Here is a 24,937-nt window from a genome sequence, read left to right on the forward strand (position 1 = left end):
CAATCATTTTCCCTGTAGCACCACTTATCAGTCTAGATTGTTTTGGGTGTGAGTTGCTGAATATTGGAAGTGTTTTGGAGTGAAATGTCCCTCTCAGTAAGTTTTTTTTGTACTTGTAATGGAGTAATTAATATAAATGTATTGTAGTTTAAGTTAAGAAACTTCTTCCACCTGCCAAGTGGCATTAACCTTTTTGTTGTAACACATTTTGACAAGAGCTTCTGAAAAATTCACACCAATACCAGAAGATTCTTTGTTTTATATACACATTTATATTTTTTATATACACTGTACAGTTTTCAAAAAAATAAATGGTTGATATTTAACATTGTGCACCCCACGGATGTGTAACTACAAAGAGAAAAGGGAGTGAAAGAGGAGGGGGGCTGAGTGATACCAAGGACAGACAGATATCAACAACCCCAGTAAATACTGATGATTTTTTTTCTTTCATTTTTTCACATTTTTTTTTTCATACAGGACACTTCACACAATCATTTTGTACAGTATATAAATTAAAATGTTGCTGGTTAACCTCTCTTTGTCTCAAGCAGTCCCCGCAGGAGAATGCCCTAAAAACAGAAATGCGAGCCTGTCCAGAAGAATTTACCACTTTATGGTATTTGGCCAGTGAAGAGTGTTAGACAGACAAAATCTAGCTCGATTTCTCAAAACTAAAATATACCCTATAAACCCTGACTGTTTCTTAACCGATATTACAGTTGCATTGATTAAAGTGACTTTCACTAAGCCTTTGGAATGTAATGCTTCGTCAGCAGCACTGATAATAATGCCTTGTTTTGCACACAGGGCCATCAGGACGGACAGGCGGCTGTGTTCCTGGTTATTTTTGGGATGCTCCGATGCTCTGCTCTGACCTGAGACGTAGCTAACAGTGATGCAAAGAGGTGATGATTATCTCCTGTCTCACCTTTTTTTTTTTCTCTCCCTCCCTCCCCCCCTCTCGCTGACACTCGGAGAGGGGAGCACATATGGTGAAGAGCAAAGGCGTGGCGGGGTTTATAAGGCACACACAGAACACTTTGTGCCAGAAAGCATGTGTGCACGACGGGGGTGTTTTGGGGGAACGTCAGCTGTGGTGTTAAGGTGCCACCCTTCACTTTTTGGTCTCGGTGAATCAGTTTGGGAAGGACAGATAGGACGAAATGTTGGTAGCTGCTTCTGTCTGAACGGAATATTATGTGTGATGGTCAAAGAAAACATTTCTTTTTTAAATATACAGTCATGGAAATTAATATTAGACCACTCTTTTTTTTCAATTTCTTGGTAATTTTAATGTCTGGTACAACTAAAGGTACATTTGTTTGGACAAATACAATGATAAAAACAAAAATAGTTCATAAGAGTTTAATTTAAGAGCTGATATCTACACTGCAAAAAAGGTTTGTCTAAAACAAGAGAAAAACACTAAATCTGAGGGAAATTATCTTGTTGCATGGACAGATAATTTCACGTGACAAGATTTCTTAAATTAAGATTATTAAATCTAGAAATAAGCATGTTGAACGCTTAAAATAAGAAATTAACTCTTAAAACAAGATAAATTAAAGCTGCAGGCAGCGATGAACTGGCCCTAGCAGATTGCACTGACAATTATTTGTTTCTTACCAAGATAAAAAAAACTTTAGATTTAGATGTGTTAGATAATTACCGGTAATCTTGTTATAAGACTTAATTTCCTTTTTTAAGACACACCTTTTTTGCAGTGTAGACATTTTCCATTGGTTTTCTTGATAATAACCAAAATCATTATCAAGAAAACCATTGAAAATGTCTCGATATCAGCTCTTAAATTAAACTCTTATCAGCTATTGATGTTGTTATCATTATATTTGTCCAAACAAATGTACCTTTATTTGTACCAGGCATTAAAATGAACAAGAAATGAAGAAAACTTGAAGAAAACAAGGGTGGTCTAATCATTATTTCCATGACTGTATCTATTGTAAAGCTGACATATTTTTCCTTTTTGACCTTCACTCTCAGCTCATATCTAACAGATTCTCCAAAAACAAACGTCCCTTAAAACCCATACACAAACACACACACACACACACACACACACACACACACACACGCACACACACCTACACACACACACACACACACACACACACACACAGAAGGAAAATAACCCGGCCACGCAGAGAGGTTTGTTCCAGCATCGTCGTCAACAAGTGCAGTGATTTTTAAAGAAGTGACAACTTTTAAAAAAACATATCTCTTTGTACATCTGGATTGTTTCATACAGAATAAAAACGGTAAACAATGCTGTTCGGTATTAAACTGGCAAAATAGAACTCAGTGCAGATATATATATATACACACGCACACACACACTCACACACAGAGGAACAGTAAATACAATCACACAAACTAAAGCTCAAATATTGACACACACACACACACAAACATGTCCAGTAGACAAAAACGAACAGTGGAATGTAAAAAGACTTTCCCCCCCAAGATATTATTACTCTCATTTTGTTTCATTAATATCTTTATGGGACTTGGGGGAGGCCACATTCAGGCAGTGAAGCACACAACTGGAAGACTGACTTGTACTTAGTTCAAAACACAACTAAAATCAGGTCTTAATATCGCCCTTGGACTCAGTTCTCTGTAAAAAAGAAAAGGTTGATCGTGTCCTGTAGTGCCTGTTCCAGGTTTAATGTAGCTGATGGACACATTGTAACATGGGTGACATGGAAAGTGTGATTTTATTTATCAGTATATTTAATCTACATCTGATTTCTCCACATATAACTGTCTCTAACCTGAACAGTGTCATTTACTGCCTGCGTCAGTTCACCCAAATCACAAAATATTGAGTGTAAAAAACAAAACTCCACTTTCTAGCTTTGAAAAAAACCCCACTTTTGACTGCATCTCCTCAGCAGATGGAGTTTACTCAGTTGAATCCCAGATCTCTCGTTGGAAGAATAAAACACTGTTGAGTTGCTGGCTCACAGAAAGTGGCGCTGCATCAAAACTAACCAGCTGTGTGTCCTGGAATCCAATCATTTTCTTTTGGGCTTTCTCACGATGTTTTAGTGCCAGCACTAATGTCTTGGGTTTGGTCCGTATTAGTATCATTACAAAAAAAACATGTATTTCGTGTTCGCTCAGGTTCTCTTTGTCTTATAGGACATTTTGTTTGCAAATATGCAAAAGTTGAAGGCATAAAAAGGAAGGCAAATACTTTTTTTCACAGCAATGTACATCTGAAACTATCTGCAGGTGTAATCTGCATTAATACATCCAATTTATGTTATCCCAAATGTTTCCAACAGTTTTTATACCCAGAGAAATCTCTAATTTTACTGCAAAACATGCTCCATGTTCTTAATGCCGTCTTTTACTCTCTGATCATGCATCAGTATTGTGGTTGTCTAACAGAAGTTTTAGCTGTATTCTAACGATACACTTGTCAGATCTTGTTCATTTTAAACTCTGTATTTTAACCAGATTAGTCATCGGACATCCGGATTTTAAGTTATAAGAGAAAAGAGCTGAGCTCGGCTAGCCGCTGCTCTGCCGAGGGAACGAACAGCATTAGAAAAACACTGATTTTTAAGGTGAAGTTGCTTTATTCTGCGCTTTTACAGGTTTTAATCACTTCGTCGGTTGTTTTGGAGAGGAGTATAACTCTAGAGATAATTCGGCTCCTGGTAAAAATCTCCTGACTGCCCGGATCTGAAGTTGTCAGTGAAATAACCTGAGCACACGTTAGTGAAAACTCGGCTCATAGCCCCTCTGCCAATGTGGAAAATTAAGGGGAAAACTGCTTTATTTTGTGTTTTAATCACCTGGTCAGTTGTTTTGGAGAGGAAAGGACAATTTGGCTCCTGGTAAACAATGAAGAAAATCCAGACGGCAGAACCTGACTTCTATGACAGGGTTTTTCCGTCTTTTGATTGAGAAAATGACATATTGAACATTTAATACCACGTTAGAAAATACTGTCTGTGTGATTGTGATTTGGGTGGACTGACTCTTTAACCTCAGTGACCTCCCCTCACCTTCAGCTAACATCAACACTTCTAACTTCTAACAATACCTCATTTTCATTATCGTTATCGTAAGGGCTGCTTTTAACAATACCTTAGTCTTAATGGAATTAATTCAGCTGTCCAATACTCCCTTATTCACACACATGCGCACACACACAAGCTGGCTTTTTGCTTATTTTCTGTGTCTGGAAGAACAGGTTAATTTCTTTTGAAAACCAAAAAATAAATAAAACACAACATTAATCACTTTACTTTTTTTCTGTCCATCGGGATCTCTTTTCCAAACAAACAAACAAACAAACAAAAAAAAAAAGGGAGCTTTTTTTCTTCTTTTTTTTGACACTTGCCCTACTGGACCAGCATTAAATGTTCACATCCTTTTTTTTTTGTTGAAGAACTTCATTTGGGGTTACAGCACATCACCCACAGCACGCACAGACAACGAAGGGTTCCAGCCAAGGGAGAATTATTACAGTGGTGCCAGAGAAAGAGTGAAAAGTGAAAAAGATCAAACATGAGTCGAGTGAGTCCAATTCCAGTCCAATTCCATTTTAAATACAGCCCGTCACTCTCCCGTCGCCTGTGTCGGTTTTCCTGATTCTTCAGGCGTTTTAAAGGTACGGAGGAACAGCGACAGTAACGGAAGAGGACCTGAACGAAGAGGCGAGGAGCAGAGTGGAAGATTCCTCACTGCAACACCACATGTGGGTGGGAAAATGGGTCGCACAGGTCGGTGCCATTCACACTCAGGTGCATGTTTGAACGCCGCCCCGTCTTGCCGCCACAGAGAACGCTTGGAATATTGGTTTCATCCATTTTTGGTTGGTAGTTTTTTAAATTCATGGGTGGCAAGAGGTGCTGCTCTGACGTTAAACACTGGGAATGGTTGACAAAGTGGAGGAAAAAGACTGAGGAGTATCTTGAAGGAAAAAAAAAAATCTCGTAGAAAGAGGTCACAAGGAGGAAGAGACATCAAAAGACGTTTTTAAAGTTCAGACAAAGAGATGAGACGGGGGGTCGGGTGGGAATCGGGACTTGACGAGGGTGAAATTTAAGGATGGTGTCACGAGGACTTGAGGGTGGAGGATATCAAAGAGGCCTGAGAACAAAGAGATGACACACGTTGTCTGCAGCTCGGGACTGCAGGTAGGGAGTGAGGGGCGGGTATGTGCTGAGGGCCAGGGGCTGAGAGGCTGATGGGGGGAAAAACACTGTAGGCAGGTTGGTCGCTGGGTCCCTCAGGCCTTGAGAGCGTGCCACTGTGCCACGGCATTACGAGGACGACCCATCATGTCTTTCCAGTGTTTTACCTCTGCGGGGCCGCTCTTCCATGAAAGATAAATCTGTGAGAGAGAGAGAGTCAGCGTGACCCGAGTAATGTTACACAGAGATTGATGTTATTTGTAAAGAGCCGAAAAACACGGGGGGGTATTAAGTTAAAAAAAAAAAGCCTCAGTGTGAGTCTTAAGTCTAGCTTTGCTTTCTCCACTAAGCCTGCCACTCTTATCGGAATTTAACTCAAATCCAGGAGCGAAAAAAGCGCCATTAGAGGAAGAGATTTGACTTGCTGAAATACTCTGAGAAAGGCTAATGCTGACACTAATGAAGATCAAACGCTGAGTCTTTAAGTAATTCTCATGTAGAAAGAAACTCCTGATCCGTACACGTCACACGATACAAAGCCGTTCAAGTTTCCATTGTCCTCTGGGCAGTTTCAAGTTATTTATGAGCGTGCTTATAATAGGCAACATATTATTACTGCTGTGAGTAGGCAGATAATAAATGTGGATAGGATGGCAATTACAGGAGATGTGTATGAGTGACAGAGAGCACAGCAGCCCATCCACGCAGCACACCACCAAGAGATTACTCAGTCTGAGGGATACGAGGGGAGCTCTGGGGTCTTTCCAGTGTTTTCCACAGACATTATAAATGTATGAGTTGTGTCTATTCCTCATCTAAACTTACAGAGACGTGGGTATTTGGTTGAAAATTAAATAAATCAGTCACTATGCACAAGGAATTGCGGAATCAATAATGGAAAATGGTAATGGAATAGCAGAAACTAAGGCAATGCTTTATTTGACGAGTGTGTAAATTAACTATTAGTTTCCTAAGAAGTTTCCTGAAAAGAACAATGTCATTTGGCAACACTTACAGCTGAAGCACAGAGTGTTAAATTGGTGCACTTCCAATGAATTAATTCCAATTAATTGTTGAGCTAGCGTGGCGTAGACTCTCCCAGTCTGTGAACAGAAGGTCAGCTCAACTCGGAAAAAATGCGACTCTGTCTACAGGCATGCAGCTGAACATATATGAAGGACTGGATTTCCAATTATGAATTAATTATTAATAAATCTGTTAAAATGGAGCAGTTCTTACAAAGAAATTCCTTCAGAATGCAATCTCAATTTAATGTTCTCCATAATTAGCAATTTGTTCATGTGTTGGTGGGAACATTAGATGAAAAAAGTAATATTTTTAACAGTCTTGAGGCAATGTAATGGGGTCAATATGAGTTAGTGATGCAACTAACAATGATTTTTTAAATAATGGATTAATCAGCTGATTATTTTCTTTAATATTGGTTTGGTCAATAAATGTCAGAAATTGTGAAAAATGACCACCACAGTGTCTAAAAGTCTAATGTGATGTCCTAGAATGTAAATATTTTCAGTTTAATATCATATACAACTGGAAAAAAGCAGGAAATATCCAATTATGAGAGGCTGGAAACAGTATTTTACTATTACCATTTTTTCTCTATGTCAATTAACTGTCTTCAACTCTTTTGCTAGCTGGCATATCTTCGTGCAAGCTTTTTTTCCAAACCTGTTAAACAAATTATGCTTTGAAAATGTGATGAGGACAAAATAAACCATTCCAAAAAGTGATGAAAACTAAAAAAAATGTCCCCAGCACCCCGGTGTAAACGTCACCTATGACCAGCACCAAATTACACAGTTTTTCCCAGTATAATATATATTCTGGAAAAAAAGATTAGGAAATAACACAGAACACACTGCAACCTACACTTTTAAAAGTTAATTAGCCTCTCACTGTCTTGGTGCGTGCAACACATATTTAAGAAATTTGCACTCGCCAATTTTCTCTTCAGGGAAACAGATATTCAGTTTGCATTTGCAGACATGTGCAACAAACAGACAATAATAGAACATTTAGTGGAAATGGAAAGTGTACATTTTAAGGAGTTTTGGGGACAAAATATGCAGCTTATTTATTATAAAAATATCGTTTTGTGGTGCCTCTAGTGATTTCAGCCTCTAAATCTATTTGAATATTTTTTTCAATGCTAAGGGCAAATATCGACAAATGCTATTAATTTATTCACAATGCATGTACCGGTAATACACTAATTGCTTGTTAGCTCTAGTATTTACATATAAGAGCATGAATCTGCATTTGCTTGCATGTCACACTCATTATTGTTATTGCTGTGAGAATAAATGGAAGCAACTGGTTCCCACTTTAGATGAAGTGTTTTCAGTTCTTCTCATCTATTCATTTACATTGCAGAAGAGTGGTGTGTGTGTTCCAGCAGAGGTCAGTAGAGACTGGCTCAGTGATCAGCTGCTGATGGTCTGTCACACAGGGAGAGTCAGGAAAACACAGAGGAAGAGAAGAAGAAGAAGAAGGAGGAAGAGGCGAAGAAGAGGGAAGGAGATACCTTTCCAATGACATCATTGCGACTGAGCCTGTCCTTGTCCATGACGGTGATAATTATGGTGGTCTCCCTCAGCACGTGGGCGGGCACGTCGAAGGGGAAGGACTCGTTGAAGACGGGGTTCAGACAGCGCTTCATTACCACCGTCTTCTTCTTCTCCACGCGCTTGTCCTTGTGCATCAACCACACTTTTACATAGGGGTCTATGGAGAGGGGACAGTGTCAGTTTGTGGACAATTTCTCATTCATGCTTAGCACACAATTGAATCAGATGTTTATATGCTTTCGTGGATTTTCTCTAGTAGTGAACAAAAAAATATCATTCTCTCATTTTCATGTTTGCAGTGATGCAGAAAAGCAAGAATAAAAGGAGAGGGGAGATGAAGGAGCATGTATACCAGAAGTGCCTCCAATGTCCATGGCTTTGAGGTTGCGGGCTTTGATGATGCTCACAGTGATGGTGTTGGCTGTGGGGTTGTAGCACAGAGACACCAGCAGATCCCCTCGACTCCCCTGGAGAAATCACACACAACAACAACAACAACAGCGAATTGTTTACTTTTTCTTTTTTATCCCCTTTCCACATTGTTCTCCCTTCTGTTGCTCGCTGTGCCTTTTTGTTTTTTTCCTCTGGCTGTCTGTGTTCTCTCCGTCTACCTGTCAGCCTTTTCCATATTCCCTTCTTTCTCTTCTCCCACCAGCACGCTGCCACATTTCCCCTGAGAGCATCACGGCAGCCAGGAATGACATCACCCGTTACATTCTGTCCCATCCTCTCTTTCCCCTCCTCCCTCTTCCTCTACCTCTTTCCTTCCCTCCCCCTCTTGTTTTCCCTCTCACTCACGCTGCCATCGCTACATGGTTTCAGCTCCTTCCAGAAAGTCTGCATGTTGGCCAGGTCCAGTTTGTTGAGCGGGATGGACACCTCTCCTATGGGGTCGTTCCTGCTGAAGCGGTCGTAGTCGAGAACTTGCAGGTATAGAGTCCTCTGGACCACCTTCTCATAGGGGAACCCTGAGGAACAACACAGCCCCGATAAGGCCGAGTCCGCACGTACACAGGGATTTCTGAAAATAGCTTTTTTTGGCCTATTTGTCCACACGTAAACTACATTTTAGGTGCTGAAAACAGACCTTTTGTAAAACAGATGTTCAGAAACTCTGTTTTTTAGTTTTGACATGTAGACGGGGAAGAGTTGTTCGATTGTAATGTCGATGGAATTTCCTTTCTGAGGCGTCACAAATGACGTGCAATGTGGCCAAAATAGTGCTTGTTCTAATTTTACAAACAGGACATTTGGACATGAATGTACTGTTAGTCTCCCACTACACTGAGTAACAGAATCGTGATTATTATTATTATTATTATTATTATTATTACTTTAAAAATCGAAATCACGATAATTTTGGTCAGTTCGGGGTTTTTTTGTCTTACATTGTGAATTTACTTTAAAATAATATTAATAATAATAACAATGAAAAAAATCTATTAATACAATGATAATATATATATTTATTATATATGCATTATATAAATAAATACAAATAAATTAGATCAAAATAAATACTATCAACTATTTCATAACATTATGACTAAAAATATATTCAATATATAAAAATGATAAAAAGAAACACATTAGATCAAATATGCTGTAGTGCACCGTCAAAACCTACTGAAACTTCTCCACAAATTGATGAAAACCAAAATTATTAATAATAATAACAATTAAAAAATATCTATTAATACAAATTTTCAATGTATATATTTATAATAAAGAAAAAATATAAAAATATATATACATTATATAAATAAATAAAAATAAATTAGATCAAAATAAATACTATCAACTCTTTCGTAACATTATGACTAAACATATATTCAACATATAAAAATAATAGATACAAATACATTAGATTAAATATGCTGTAGTGCACCGTCAAAACCTCCTGAAAACTCCTCCATAAAACTGATGAAAGCCAAAATCGTAATTGAAAATAAAATTCTATTACTTGCCGAGCCCTTTGAGGTCACTGCTAAATAATCGTACACTCCCAAGACACAGAGCCCGCCTCGTATATAGAATATTGCCTGTTGGTTTGGCATGCCCTTGACAGCATTTCAATTGGGTTTTTGCATTTTTATCAGCTTTAACAGCTTGTGTGGACGAGATTTTTTTTTTTTTGAGAAAATCCCTGCTTTCAAAAAGTACTCGTGTACGTGTGGACTAGGCCTGAGTCACACAGAGGAGAAACATCTAGAGAGTGCCTGCATATGCTGTGAACATTGTTAGCATCATGTATTATGTATGTTAGGAGCAGATTTCTCCATCAAACCTTCAAACAGGAAGGTCTCGTTCCAGTGGGGGTTCAGATTCTTCCTCTTGACTTTGGTCTCCAGTTTGTGCTTCTTGTCCGGCAGCAGGTAGAGTTTCACAAACGGGTCGGAGGTGCCGGAAAAGTCCTTAGCAGGCAAATCCTGGCCCTTGAGGATTTTGACGGTGAGGGTGGAGTCCTGAAAACTGTATCCAACGCTGAACTGAATGCGACCCAGCTTCTCACACACTGGACCCTCGTGGTCGTCTTCCTCTGAACCCGGAGACAACTAGCAGACACAAGAGGAAGAGGAGATGCATGTTAAGAGTTGGTTTATAACTGGTTTAATTACTCTATTTAAAAAGAATATTACTAGATATTAATGTAGTGTTTTTCATAAGACATGCACATTAAAGTTTCAGGAGCACTTCCATCCTCAGAGGAGAGAAGGACTCGTTATTACAATGAACATCTCTCAGAAATAAATTATAAGCTCAGACCAAATCACATTTCACTTGAGATCAATTTGTTCATAAGATGACAATTAATATTTTATTGTGAATCAATGGGGGGTTAGGGGGGGCACTGTCCCTGTAATATTAAGCCTGGACCCCCCTCTGGCCCTCCTAACTGTGGCTAATATTGTCATACAGAGAGGGGAAATTGTTATTACTCATGGGCAGTGATTAATAATATAAACACTGAATGAGTGCTCTTGCTTTTAGTTAAAGTTAAATAATGTGGACGAAATATTAAAAACACCTCTCAGGATTACACAATATACAGGTACATCTCAAAAAATTAGAATATCATAAAAAGTTCAATATTTTTTGTCAATAATTTCAAAAAGTGAAACTCGTATATTATATAGATTCATTACACGTAGTGTGAAATATTTCAAGCCTGTTTTTCTTGTAATTTTGATGAATCTGGCTTAGAGATAATGAAAAGCCAAAACTCAGTTGAGTGAACTCCATGTTCACACACAGATTAAACACTTCCAGAAGAGCTGACAGGTGATAACACACTTTTTTTTTGGAAGTGCATTTATATTTAATCAAACTCGTGATAAATGTAACATTTGGTTGCAGCAACAGTTCAAAGTCCAAGCAATGAGAATATTTCTTTTTTTTTCTCACTCAAATATAATGCCTAGTATAAATGCTCATAAAAAGTTGACTTTTTAGATATGTGTGGTGCTACAAACATGAAAATCTTAGTAGAATATTAGAGGTGGGAATCCCCAGAGGCCTCATGATATGATTTTATCCTGATACTAGTCACAATATGATATTGCGATTTTAAGCATTTTGTGATATGGTGAGTATTGTGATACAATTTATTGCAATTTAACAGTTTAACTGATATCAAACATGTATGGATGACAATTGCAGCATTTTCTCAAACTTTCCTCAACTTTAAGCTTCACTGCTCTGATTTTTTTTTATTTTTTTTTTTTATTATTATTATTTTTTTTACATTTTTCAACAAGTGACAAATATTGTGACAGGCAATGGTACTCTTCAAGTAGTATGTCAGGTTGTAACACACTTAATAGGGATATTGGACTCCACTCCACAAGGGGCACTATATCTGCACTCTAACCTTAAAAACCCGGCTCCTAACTGGTAAACTAGAATAATGTTATGTCACATGGCCACTGTCTGCTGTGCGATAGCGGCAGAAATTGTCCGTGGCTGTGTGGAGATGAGAGGCAGATTATCTGTTGGTAGACAGACCCTCTGACTGATGGTGGCGTGGCCTTGAGGGAGGGAGAGAATTCCAGTTTAAAACGTGCTATCTGATGGTGAAGGAGCTGGAGGCATTACTCAAGGAGCAGTTCCAGAAATTTAATATCCAATTCTGTATTCTCCCACATATTTCTGATGGCGCTGCTCAGCCTCATTCTCCATGCTGAATATGATCACTTTTCATTATGCAGTCCTCCACCCAACAGCTGGCCTAAATTGCTTTTCCCCATTTTCTGTGTTGGGCGCTCTCTCTTTTTCCAAGAGTCCTCCCCTCGCATTCAATTCTTAAATTCTGCTCTCTAATTTCTTTTTCTGAAACCCAAATATCCCACATGCAGCAGATGCAAATTCTCTTGGAGCACAAATACTTAAAGGATAAATCTGGTGATATTCTATTTTCTTTTGTTATTAAGAAACGTATAAATTACAAAAAAAAAAAACTAAAATAATCTGACTAATATATTGAGGCAGTCTTGCTAAAGGCTGATGTAGCTTATTCCTCTGATCACTACTACGACTACAAAAACTACAAAAATGAGCCACATGTTGCACTCACAAACATATTCCTCCATTACAATAAACATGGACTCTGTACTTTATGCCCAGCTGCTGTAAATAAATACCATAGGCTGAAGAAGTGGGCGGAGCCACTGTCAACGTCACCCATTGGTTTGTATGTTCAAGTTGGAGGAAGAGAATACACAGTGCACTGTGGTAGCGACCTGTCAATCACAAGGTAGCCCAAGCCCTAAAATGTACCCTGCTTTATCATCTGTTTTCCTCTACATGGGACCATAATTTACTAAATGAACATCATGCTGTATTGAAGAAGACTTTTTTTCAGTGGCTGAGACCATAAACTCAATCACATTTTCAAAACGACTAGATCCTTCTGCTCCCCTTTTCCGAAAACTAAAGATAATGACAATTTTTTAGATCAATATATACCAAATGTGCATTTTTATCTTTAAGCATATGTATATTCCAAATTTTATTCCTAAACCTTTCAGTGAATATTTCCATGTCAACTCTCAATTACATTGGTACAATACTAGACAACTGACAAGATTTCACCCTCCTCACTATCGTACTAGCCTCGGCCAATTTACCTTAAATACAGAGGATCAATACTCTGATCAATGATCAATTTAACAGTTCAATACAGTTTTCTTCTCTTAACTCATACAAGAGCAGTTTAGTGGCTCTTCTGGCTCAGCTAACTAAGTAGTACACACACACATACACAGGCATGCACACACTCTAAATTGCCCGTAGGAGTGAATGAGAGCGTGATTGTCTGTCTCTATGTGTCTGCCCTGTGATAATCTGGTGACCTGTCCAGGGTGAACCCCGCCTCTCACTCACTGTCAGCTGGGATCGGCTTCAGCCCCCCCGTGACCCGCGTGTAAGTGCCGAGTAAGGATAATGAATGAATGAATGGAAGGGCTGGTCGTTAGAAATAATCGTCATTATTCGTTAGAAATAATGACGATTTAAGACACTTCCTAATGGGTTTAACTTTCAGTATGCCACTAAATACTAACTAACTCCCAAAATGTGTATTAATCTGCATTCTAAAAAAGTCCCCCAAAATACATCATTGTTAAAGAAACATTTGGTAAAAGCCACAGTGCTCTGCTCTTTTGGTGAATTATTTATCCCCTTTTTATAAAAAACAAAACTGTATGTCCTTGACCAATTACTAAAGATTAAGGTCTTTTGTAAGAATAAATGGGCTTGGTGCTAAGTGCCACAGACACTGTAGGCCAAATGTTAAAACAAAAAACAACCAACAAAAGAACAAAACACCAGCCTTATCTCTCTAACAATAAAGCACATATAAACCTCTGCAAACTGTGTGGAGCTGACACAGAGGCAAAGACGTTCACACCACACTATCACCGGCTCTGTGAGCATCTCAAAAAAATGAGGGCAGTGTCAGAGCACATCCTGATAAAAACATGTGATGCTGACAGGACCCCAACCCCCCTTCACCTGAGACGCTTGAGTAACAGTTCATTCGCTGTCTTTGATTTCTTAGCAAAACAACCCAAGAGCAGTGTGATCGATACTTGATACATTATTTGGGAAAATAAATCAAAAAGGAGATATCTGTTTCTATAAATTAACTCTTCATATACTCTGACCTTCAGAGCCATATATTTTATTTTTGTGTCTACATTTTTTATTAGTTTACCTTTTCCCTTTTACATTAATTTTGGAGGAGATAATCCATATGGGATTCAAATAACTGAAATATTGTGTTACATAACACATCTACATCTATCCACTAAGGTGTTCTCTTTGCATTATAAATGTACATAAATTTACATTCACATAACGAGATGAAATGAAATACAAAAATAAATAGTGTGAGTAATACAGAAAATTAATATATAACAAGAAAAATCCAAGATGAGCACATGCTCTAGACAGAAACTGTCAAATAAAATGTAACCTTGGTTTATTCTACATCATTTTCCAACCTCAATTTAAACCTATTATCATAATTATAACTTAACCCGGACTTTATCGTCACCCTCCCACCCATGTATTTGACCTCCTCCCACCACTCCCCAGTGCTCTGAGTTCTTACTTCTAAGCTATAAAATTTAAATTGGATCTTATACAGTTATTATTCCCCATGTTTTTTCTGTATTTATCCTCACTCCCTTCTTAAATATGGACACAGGAGGTACAGAAATGAATATAACATACAGTATACATCCTGATAAGAACCATGAGATGCTGACAGGAGCCTGATCCATCCTCCCCCAGCCCCCGATCACCTGAGACGCTTGGATGTAAAAAGTTCATTTGGAAAAGCAGATTTTGGGTGAATAAACCAAAATCATTTTGATTGATTTCCCCTTCATTTCACACTAAGAATACACAATTGATGTCTTAAACAACCCAAGAGCAGTTTGACTGATACTCCCTAGACTTCAACCCCTAAAAAACATGATCATAATTATAAATTACCCCACCCTTTAATCTAGCCCTTCCATCCATGTATCTAACCTCCTCCCACCCCTCCCCAGTGTTTTCTTACTTCTTAGCTAAAGCAATTTAATTGGACCTTATAAAGGTATTATTTCCCATGTTGTTCCATACCTCCCCTCAAATATGGACACAGGAGGTACAGAAATGAATATAACATACAGTATACATCCCGATAAGAACCATGAGACGCTGGCAGGAGCCTGATCCATCCTCCCCCAGCCCCCGATCACCTGAGACGCTTGAGAGCGCTGGATGTATAAGAGTTCATTTGAAAATGCAGATTTTCGATGAATAAACCAACACCATTTTGAATCCATTTTGATTTCCCCCTCATTGCACACTTAAAATACAAAGCTGATGTCCTAAACAACCCAAGAGCAGTTTGACTGATACTCCCTACACTTCACCCCCCAAAAAAAGATCACAATTATAACTTACCCCACCCTTTATTCTCACCCTCCCATCCATGTATCTGACCTCCTCCCACCCCTCTCCAGTGTTTTCTTACTTCTTAGCTAAAGCAATTTAATTGGACCTTATAAAGGTATTATTTCCCATGTTGTTCCATACCTCCCCTCAAATATGGACACAGGAGGTACAGAAATGAATATAACATACAGTATACATCCTGATAAGAACCATGAGACGCTGGCAGGAGCCTGATCCCTCCTCCCCCAGCCCCCGATCACCTGAGACGCTTGACAGGGTTGGATGTATAAGAGTTCATTTAGAAAAGCAGAAACCAACACCATTTTTGATTGATTTTCCCCCTCATTGCACACTAAAAATACACCATTTAGCACAATTTAAAAAGCTTGAGATTTCTTACTAAAACAACCAAACAGCACTTTGGCTGATACTCCCTAGACTTCACCCCCCAAAAAACATGATCATAATTATAACTAACCCCACCCTTTATTCTGACCCTCTCATCCATGTATCTAACCTCCTCCCACCCCTTACTTCTTAGCTATAGCAATTCAATTGGATCTTATAGAAGTATTATTTCCCATGTTTCCTGTATTTCCCCTCAAATATGGACACAGGAGGTACAGAAATGAATATAACATACAGTATACATCCTGATAAGAACCATGAGATGCTGACAGGAGCCTGATCCATCCTCCCAGTGCTTTTACTTTAAAATAGCAGTTTTTCATGTAGTGCATTACTTAGTGACTGTTTGTTATTATGTGTCTTCAGTTTTGTATGTAAATTGAATCATTCGTTCCAAGTAATATTCACTAAACCAGTTCATTGGCTTAATTAGTTGATATTTCCAAGTAAAATGTAATAAAATGTAATTGAGAGACATCAGTGAATCTGCAATTTACTTGTGTATTTTTATTTAAAAAAAGTGGTTCTATTAAAATAATATTATTTAGAAATAGCCTGAGTAGAGATTACAAACTTGCCTAGCTTTTTTTAAGTAAATTTCACTCCAATTTTTTTCAGTGTATATAGTTATTATTTCCCATGTTTTTCCGTATCTCCCCTCAAATATGGACACAGGAGGTACAGAAATGAATATAACATAGAGTATACATCCTGATAAGAACCATGAGACGCTGACAGGAGCCCGACCCCTCCTCCCCCAGCCCCCGATCACCTGAGACGCTTGAGAGCGCTGGATGTATATATACTCTGACGTTCAATGCCATTTCTCTGCATCGTTTCTCTCAGTAGAGTTTATGAAATAAAGTCTGAATATGATGCCACTGCTTTTTCTCCAGCAGCACAAGTGGCTCAAAAGTGCAGGATGGGTATTTTGAGCATGAAAGGAGGGTTGTGTAATATATAGACGCCTTTGGCGAAACTGCCCAGAATGAGTATTATCATTAGGCACCACCACTGTGAATTCCTCAGACACACCATGAGACCCACATAATTACACACTGCTCATACCCATCTCTGCCATATTCTTGCAGCACCCACAGCACTGCGTGTTCTTTCACAGCTAATTACAGAACCTCGCTGAAAAAGGCGCACGTCCCCTCCCCTCCCAGTGTCTCACTCCGGGGTGATGATTACTGTATGTTTCAGTTAGCAGAGATACTGTATGGCAATAACTGACTGTGATGCTCTACAGGTGGGTGAGCTATGTGGGAGGAAGACAGTACTTTCTGAGTGATGAAAGACTTGTGGGGAGGAAACACTTCTCATAGGACTTCGCTCAATTGAACTGAAGTGTGTAGGCTTTCTTTTCCCACTTTCTCCTTCAGAACTGACACAGTGTATTGTTTACAGAAGGTGGTGGACAAATAAATGTAAACTCCCCACGCAAATTAGCTTTAAAGTAGGATTTTGGCCATCATTTCTATCACTGGCAGGAAAAGTGGGTAAGTTAAACCAGTCAGTATTTAGTGATAGATGTTTACGACGGACAGTTTTTATTGGGCATACCTGTGCAATGTAACTAAGTACATTAACTCAAGTACTGTACTTAACTACAAACTTGAAGTACCTGTACTTTACTTAAGTATTTCCATTTTTTGTAACTCTATACTTTTTACTCCACTACATTTAGCCGACAGCTTTAGTTACTTTTTAGGTCATGATTTAACATGAAAAACATGATGAGTTTAAAATTATTATAATAAATTAAACCACATAACAGTATATGGAGTAGTTGAAATGAGTCCTACATTTGCAAAACTAAAATGCTGCTTACATAAATGCATTAATATTAATAATTCAATAATATATTTGGAATAGATAAAAAATTCTGCATAACGAGAATGTTTACTTTTGATACTTTAAATACACTTTGATGCTGATATTTTAGTACTTTTACTTCAGTAAGGTTCTAATGCAGGACTTTTACTCTTGGTGGTATTAGCATTTCTACTTTTTCCACCACTGCCAGTGGGTTAGTTTAACAGCTACATGATTGTCTGAATGTCTGTATTTCTCGCCCAAACTGACATCTTTTTAGCAACTCAACTTCACCTTAATCTCAAGTGCTGCTATAAAAGTGAGCCATTTTAGCTCTGAAGCCAGTTCTCACTAAAGGAACTGCTCTTTGATGGAGCTCTTAAAGAGTATGAATATAAATCCTATTTAAATCAACAGTTACCACATACAGAAGAGCTTAGCGGTCAAGGAGGGAGCTATGGCAGCATCTGTTGATAAAGATCATGTGATAAAGCGAGCGTGTGGACCCACGGTGGAGATTGTTTTGTTGTTTCCAACATCAAGAAGGAACGGTCAGCCTGTTTATTCAACACTATATATATGGGAGTCGTACTGTTTATGTACTGCTCGCTGTTATTTAAGCCAATACAACCTGTTTTATTACAATGTTTACAATGGTGACTCACTACTAATAAGTTAACTCTATGGAGTTTTGGGCTATTTTGTCCATTTTGAATCCTTTGCATCCTGCCTGTGTACACCACTTAAAATATATTTAAATGCCATGTTGGTATATTTTTTTCGGCAAAACCTCACCTTTATGACCTAATAATAATTTATTTTTTATTCTGACTTACTGTATCAACATTTTGAACCAAAAAGAAACAAAGAAAAACCAACATAAACGTGATCATGTGATTGTGTGTGATCCTGTCATCCAACTCTGGTTTTGATTCTAGTGGGACTCTATTTTATTTGTGTCTTGTGTGTTTGGCGTAACAATTTTGGTAATTTTGTGTATATTTAGTCATTTTATGTATTTTTTGGTAATTTTGTGTCTTTTTTAGTCCTTTAGTCCAACATAAAATGTGTTTTTGAATCTTTTTTTACTTTCAAAACACTATCATGCTCGATAAAGAATTTTAAATGTTGCAAATGTGAACAAAGGTTTCAAATATAACATATTACATCCAGTTCTATCATTTTATACTAAATATATTTGAGCTTGTCTCCAGTTTTACTTGGTATATCATCATCAAACTGAAACTGGCCTCATGGAGTTTACAGCCAGAACTTTAGAGGTAAATTTACAGTAGGGCTCCACGCTGCTTTGTTTTCTAGTCTGGATGTGATGAAGAAGTCATGATTTGGAGCTTTTGGAGACTCCAGAGGGTTAAGTCCTATTTTGAGGTTTTTACATTATTTTGTCTCCTCCCTTGACTCATCATCGTCTCATGGCCTGCTTGTAACTTTCATCTCAGGTAAGAAAAGATGATCTGGAAGCTTCATTCACATCTTTCAGCCCTCTCATTTCTTTTGATTTAAAAGGCTTTGCTGACAGCAGTCCTTCTTATCTTAATATAGATAAGTTCGGCTATGAAAAAAGCAGACAAAAGCCTTACACATTTGTTTTTTTAAACACTCAATTAAAACATGGGGCAAGTTTAGAAAATATTTCATCCTTAATAACATAAATAACATTTCTCCAATGATGTTCAACCATTAATTTACATCATTACTTTGTGTTTTTTACGGTTTGGGCACAGACGTGGTTTGGCTTTCTTTGATGATTTTTTAATGATGAAAACGTTGTATCATTTGCTGTGATTCTCTGTGCCTGGACCACAGTTTGCCAAATACTCATTACTTTATATCTTAAGGTCGCCAGCTACGCCTCGAAATGTTTTTCATGCTATTTCAGTCCTCCCCCTCCCACCTAACATACTCACTTCTCAAAGTTAATCCTCATAAAAAGAATGCGATCTCCACTCTAATATTAAACATAATTCAAAATAGTCTCCTTCATACATGGAATTAAACCAAAGCTGCCTGGGACACTGACTAATCCAATTAAAAACGTCACATCAAATGACAAATAAGCCAAGTTATATCCTAATATTGCCCCAAATAGCCCGAAATGTCAGTATTTTCCGGTTTTTACCTCAGTGATCATGTTTTGATCATGTCAGGCTCTATCCAATTTTTGTGCTTCTGTTAAATTTGGAGAAAGTAAAGCACTCAGTACATGGATCAGAGAAGAAATATAACAAAACCTGGTTGTTGTCAAACCTATCTCTACCATAATTGATTATTTTAGTATTCTCAGTTGACAGATGCTGGCTGATAAAGGGAAACTCAGACAGGGATTATAACTTCAAGAGCTATAACTGTCACTTACTCTCTTACATTGGTTTTGAACTTCTAATCAGATCATAACTGTCATTTATTTTAGGTTTGCTTTGTTTTTTGTTTAGTATATGGATCAATGCCGTGATCTAACGCAGTGTCAGTTGGTCTAACCAGTAATTTTTTCCGAATAAAAATCTGATTATATACAGGGAAATAAATGTGAACTAAAATGAGAAAAAGTACAATCCACATTTACATTATAAACACTATGGTATATGCATTTTTTTTTTTACATAATTTGTCAAAACTTTTGGAAAATTTGGTTGTATTTAGGATTTTGTTGTATTTATGTTCTGCTCAATATTGAGGAAATGTGTAAATGTAGAAATACGAAAAAAAAAAAATAATTTGATGATTTTTAAAATTAAGCAATTATATGTATAAGTCCACTTAAATACAATGTAGGTGGATTAAGTATTTAATATTTATAATTTTTTGTGGTTACACCATTTGACATCTTCCCAACCCTTATTTGTCACTGACCCATATATTCGTGTTTACAGGCATTTATATGATATTAATTTTGGTTGCATTAACATCCTCCTTCTACTTATTGACAACTGAGATGGTGATCACCATGGAGGAGGATGGGGGTGACACTCCTGTCTTGTTTGCTAAAACATCCAGATTTCTGTATCCTTTTCAAATAAAACTGATAAAACAGACAGACCACAGATGAGTCAGCAGTGCATCAACAAAACGTGTGTGGTGGAGTTTCAGACGTACTGTGTTGGTATTGTTTGTTACCATGAGCATGTCACTGGTGACGGAGTTGGCCAGGTCGGAGGAGGAGTTGGCATCGTGGCGGCGTCCGGTCTCGTCTGGGGTCTGACCTCTGGGGCTGCTGCCTGGTTTGTTACCCGGAGTCCTGTTACAATAGACACAAACACACACACACACATGCATATTCACATAAACATGCTCATCATTGAGGAGGATCCTTTTCTGTTTCAAAATAACATAACTGTAAACAACTAGGGGTCCATAAAGAAACATAGTGTGGCAAAAAAAAAAGTATGTGACCCCTTTGAAATGAGCTTGTTTTCAACACTAATTTGTCATAAAATATGATCAATGTGTTGGATAAAGACATGAAGTATTGTAATTGTTTGTGTGGTATTAGATTAAGCATTCATTTATCAAACGAGCGTTGAAACGAGCGCAGCTCTGAGCCTATATTTCGTCTTACGACAGGGTTCACACGGGATTTATCAAAAGGTCGTATTTCGCCAATCACAGCGTGAGAATGATCGGCTGTTGATAAATGTGGCGGCTCGAAACAAGCGTCATTTAAATACCACGCCCTAATATATATATATAATATATACACTATTCAGATGGCTCGCCCCGAGAGTTTACGACACCAAAGGACGCAAAGCGGCCAAAAAGAGGAACCCCCCCAAGTCAGCTTTATTAGCAAAGTGCACTGTTACAAATAACAAAAGGAGCGAAATAGACATTTCACAGAAATTCGCAGCGACAGAGGTTTATGAAATAAAAGTACTTATAGTTATATACCCAAACAAGTTGGGTGAATATTTTACATTTGGAGCACAGACTTTTCAGTTTTCACAGCTTTTTGGTTGCAGCCAGGAGGTAAAAAATGTTTTTTAATTAAGTTTTAATCCCAAAAGAAGAGGAATTTCTCAGAGGCAGAAAGTGAAACGCTAACGTCCAACAGCTGCAACAGAACAAACTGGTTTTGTTTGGCAGCATAAAAAGTGAAAAGGAAGGAAATCAGTGCCGCTGTCAGCGGAGTAGCGGACCATTCAACTCCTGGTGAGGTTGGAATATTTTATTCATACATCGTGATATAAAAAATAGCAGTGGGGCATTCAATCAGTGAGGTCATCAATTTTGTGAAAAAACAGGTGTGAATCAGGTGGCCTCTATTGAAGGATGAAGCCAGCACTTGTTGAACAAGCATTTCTCTTTGAAAGCCTGAGGAAAATGGGTCTTTCAAGACATTGTTCGGAAGAACAGCGTACTTTGATTAAAAAGTTGATTGGAGAGACTATAATTTAGAGTTGATTGACTGCTAATTTTGAGAACACACCCCTTTCAACTAATTGCCCAATTGCACAGCCTTAAGAGCTGCAAATCACGAATGCTGGGTCTTGTTGGTTTTCTGAGAATCTACTGCACCTACTGGTACCTTGTTTGTAATGTAGCAATAAAAAATATACTAAAAACCTGGATTAATCTGGTTAGTCACATTGGACTGCTATTATTTTGAACACTACAGTATAAAGCCTAATAGCATATATAACATCAAAATATTGTTATTATTATGATAGAGAGATATTATTCACTTCTATACATTTAGTACTAATTCTGTCCCAGTTAGAGGAGCGTGTGGCAGCTCTGATTGGAAATGTTTCTACTGGGTCAGAACCGCTAGTTAAGGAGACGCTGACGCTCCAGTGTCCAGCAAGATAATAATAATAATAATAATAACTGTAAATAGCAGAAGACAACAACATTTAATAGCCTCCGCTAGTATTCTGGTTAAAGAATTTCATGGTGGCGGGGTGTATTTATTTTAAATTATGTTTTAATGATAAATGATGTAGCCTAAACATGCTTTTGTTTGTCACCATTAAAAAATAAACACGGCAGAGTTTTATCAGCTCCAGGCATCGATACAATAGTCTAAGATCTATTCTCAGACTCAGACGTGTGGACTTCACACTGACTCAAATTTGCGTACATGAGCTGAGAGCAGACTTAAGATCTGATCGAACCCTTTGCTCCATCCAAGTGGATAAATGCCGAGCCTTGCGTAGAAATGATCGTGCGCCCATCGTTCTGTCATACGCTCATTTGATAAATGAGGGCCATTGTGTTTGTGTTTTCTGTCTATACTCGAAATTTAGATGCGGATCAGATTAATTTTTATGACAAATTAATGCAGAAAACTAGGTCATTTCAAAGGCTTCACATACTTTTTCACGCCACTGTAAATACCCGTCTTCTCTAACACTCAAAAAAACGGAGGTCGTCATGGGAGACTCTTGAGGGACCGCCATGAACAAACTAGGCCATCAACGAAATGCAAATCTATAGTACACAACTTCTAGAAATAAACAATAATATACAGTGTCTGCTTGATAATAGAAAGTCATTGCTAAAATTAGTAATGGGTAAAAATTGCTCCTGGCTCAGGTTATGTAACAATTTCATGAACAGGGAAAATACAAAGATCTGATAGCAGTCGAGGCGTATTGACAAATAAGACTAATGAGCACTTATCACTGTGAGAGAGGAAGAGGCAGAGATAGTGAGCGAGGGAGCAGGTGAGCTGTAAAACACAAAGGTAAAAGCAGAAGTGAGATTAGACGAAGGTATTGTGGGAAATATGATCTGAGAGGGGAAGATACATTTGAAGACTTATCTGTACACAGAGGTTGAGAAAAAGTGAAGGAGAGGATTTGTCTTTGTTAAGATTTGGAGGATTAATAGAAAGAACAAAGTGAGGTTATAGACTCAAATTAATATGAGACTGACGCACTGACACACACACACACACACACACACACACACACACACACACACACACACGCATGCACGCACACACACACGCACAGACTCACACTCACAAGCTGAAAGAGAAATCAAAGTAAGGAGGGGAAACGGGATAAAAGCCTGGAAACGAAACCGACCTGGTTTTGGTAAAGAGTGAGATGAGGTAGAGCGGAGGAAAGGAAGCAAACTGACATGTAACATGGAGAAGAAAAAATAGAAGAAGGCTGGAGAAGGAGGGGTGAGAGATGGACAGGGTTTGTGCAGAAAAGAGACAAGTAAAAGCAGAGCGGGAGAAGAGGATACGTGGCGTGGAAGAGAAAAGAACCGATTCGTCACTCTGCGTTTATTTCCTGTGATCTGCAGGTCAGAGCGCGAACAATGCAGCACAATGCAGATTTAATTCAGAACTTAATGATTACAGTTACAGAGGCTTTCCAAACACAGCTCACTGTTTGATGTATATCAGCTGATAAAGAAGCGTTATTTCTGTGACTGGTGTGTGCAGAGCAGCAAACAGCTTCTAATATCAACCCGCTGACACATCAGGGAACAATGTGTTACCTTAAAATAATTACATAACAGATGGCAGTCACGCACATAACACCTGGCTGTCTCGCTGTGCCATAGTGTTGACTCCCACCTGCGCTGTGTCGCTCTGTGTTCAAGCACCGTTCCCACTGTTTTACCTATTGTAGCCCTTTCACTAAAAGATATGCAGACTTGTTAAGCATGCCAGACATTTTTTAGATGTTTTGTTTTTCTTCCAGGCAGCCTGCAAGAAGCAAAATTGATAGGGAATTAAGTTTATTGTTATTACCCCAGCGAAGGAAGTTATGTCTTTGGTTCGATTTGTTTGTTTGTTTGTCAGCAGGATTATGGAAAATTTTACTTGCCTGATTTTCATTAAACCTTGTGGAAGGGTGACGCATGGGGCAAGGTAGAAACTAAAAAATATTTTTTTAGATCTGAATCACAGGGCGGATACACAAATTATTTTTCACTTTTGTTTATATAACGAGATCGGACATTTGGCCTTGGTGGAGGTCTGTGCTCTCCGAATTCCATTATCTGTTATATGTTCATTACTGTTCATCTCTAAATTGAATTATGAGAACAATTCTGTTTTTTGTAGCAATCCTGAATGACTGAACTTGACCTATGTTGAATTTGCTTTCCAGAACAGGATAAAAATTAAAATGCCAGGCTAAACAAAATAAATCTTTTTTTTTTTTGTAAACTTACTTCCTGGAGCAGGCCCCAGATGTTTAAAACTTACAAAGACTGCTTTGAAAACTGTTGAAAAGTATTTCTGCCCTGCTGGCGCTTGAGTGTCCGCTACCAACGCTAAAACATCAGCGGTGCTTCTTTGTGAATTAGTGCAAATTAAACTTTATCCTTTTGCAGAGATTTTGCCAGATCTGTGGTTTATCTACAGGTTCGATTTCACAACCCAACAGTTTAACGTTTAAAACGTTTATTTGCATAAAGAGTCAGAATTCAAGATTCACTTTGATGTCATTTCTCTGAGTATTTACAAAGTGATTTTCTATTTTAGGTGAGAAGATGTTTAAAAGGGGACATATT

The 24,937-nt window shown here is 38.0% G+C and overlaps 1 protein-coding gene across 1 annotated transcript in view; it reads right to left on the minus strand.

Moving 5' to 3' along the window:
* Positions 1 to 4,432: 4,432 nt before the first annotated feature.
* Positions 4,433 to 24,937, minus strand: part of syt7b (synaptotagmin VIIb) — a 130,659-nt gene continuing 110,154 nt past the window's right edge. The window contains exons 7-12 of the mRNA XM_059348578.1: positions 20,576 to 20,696; positions 10,053 to 10,320; positions 8,564 to 8,733; positions 8,118 to 8,232; positions 7,723 to 7,922; positions 4,433 to 5,377 (exon numbers count right to left, since the gene is read on the minus strand). Coding sequence (XP_059204561.1) covers positions 5,273 to 5,377; positions 7,723 to 7,922; positions 8,118 to 8,232; positions 8,564 to 8,733; positions 10,053 to 10,320; positions 20,576 to 20,696 — 979 coding nt within the window. The 3' untranslated portion in view covers positions 4,433 to 5,272. The remainder of the gene's footprint in view (positions 5,378 to 7,722; positions 7,923 to 8,117; positions 8,233 to 8,563; positions 8,734 to 10,052; positions 10,321 to 20,575; positions 20,697 to 24,937) is intronic.

Source organism: Centropristis striata, chromosome 2, assembly GCF_030273125.1.
Source record: "Centropristis striata isolate RG_2023a ecotype Rhode Island chromosome 2, C.striata_1.0, whole genome shotgun sequence".
Classification (NCBI taxonomy): domain Eukaryota; kingdom Metazoa; phylum Chordata; class Actinopteri; order Perciformes; family Serranidae; genus Centropristis; species Centropristis striata.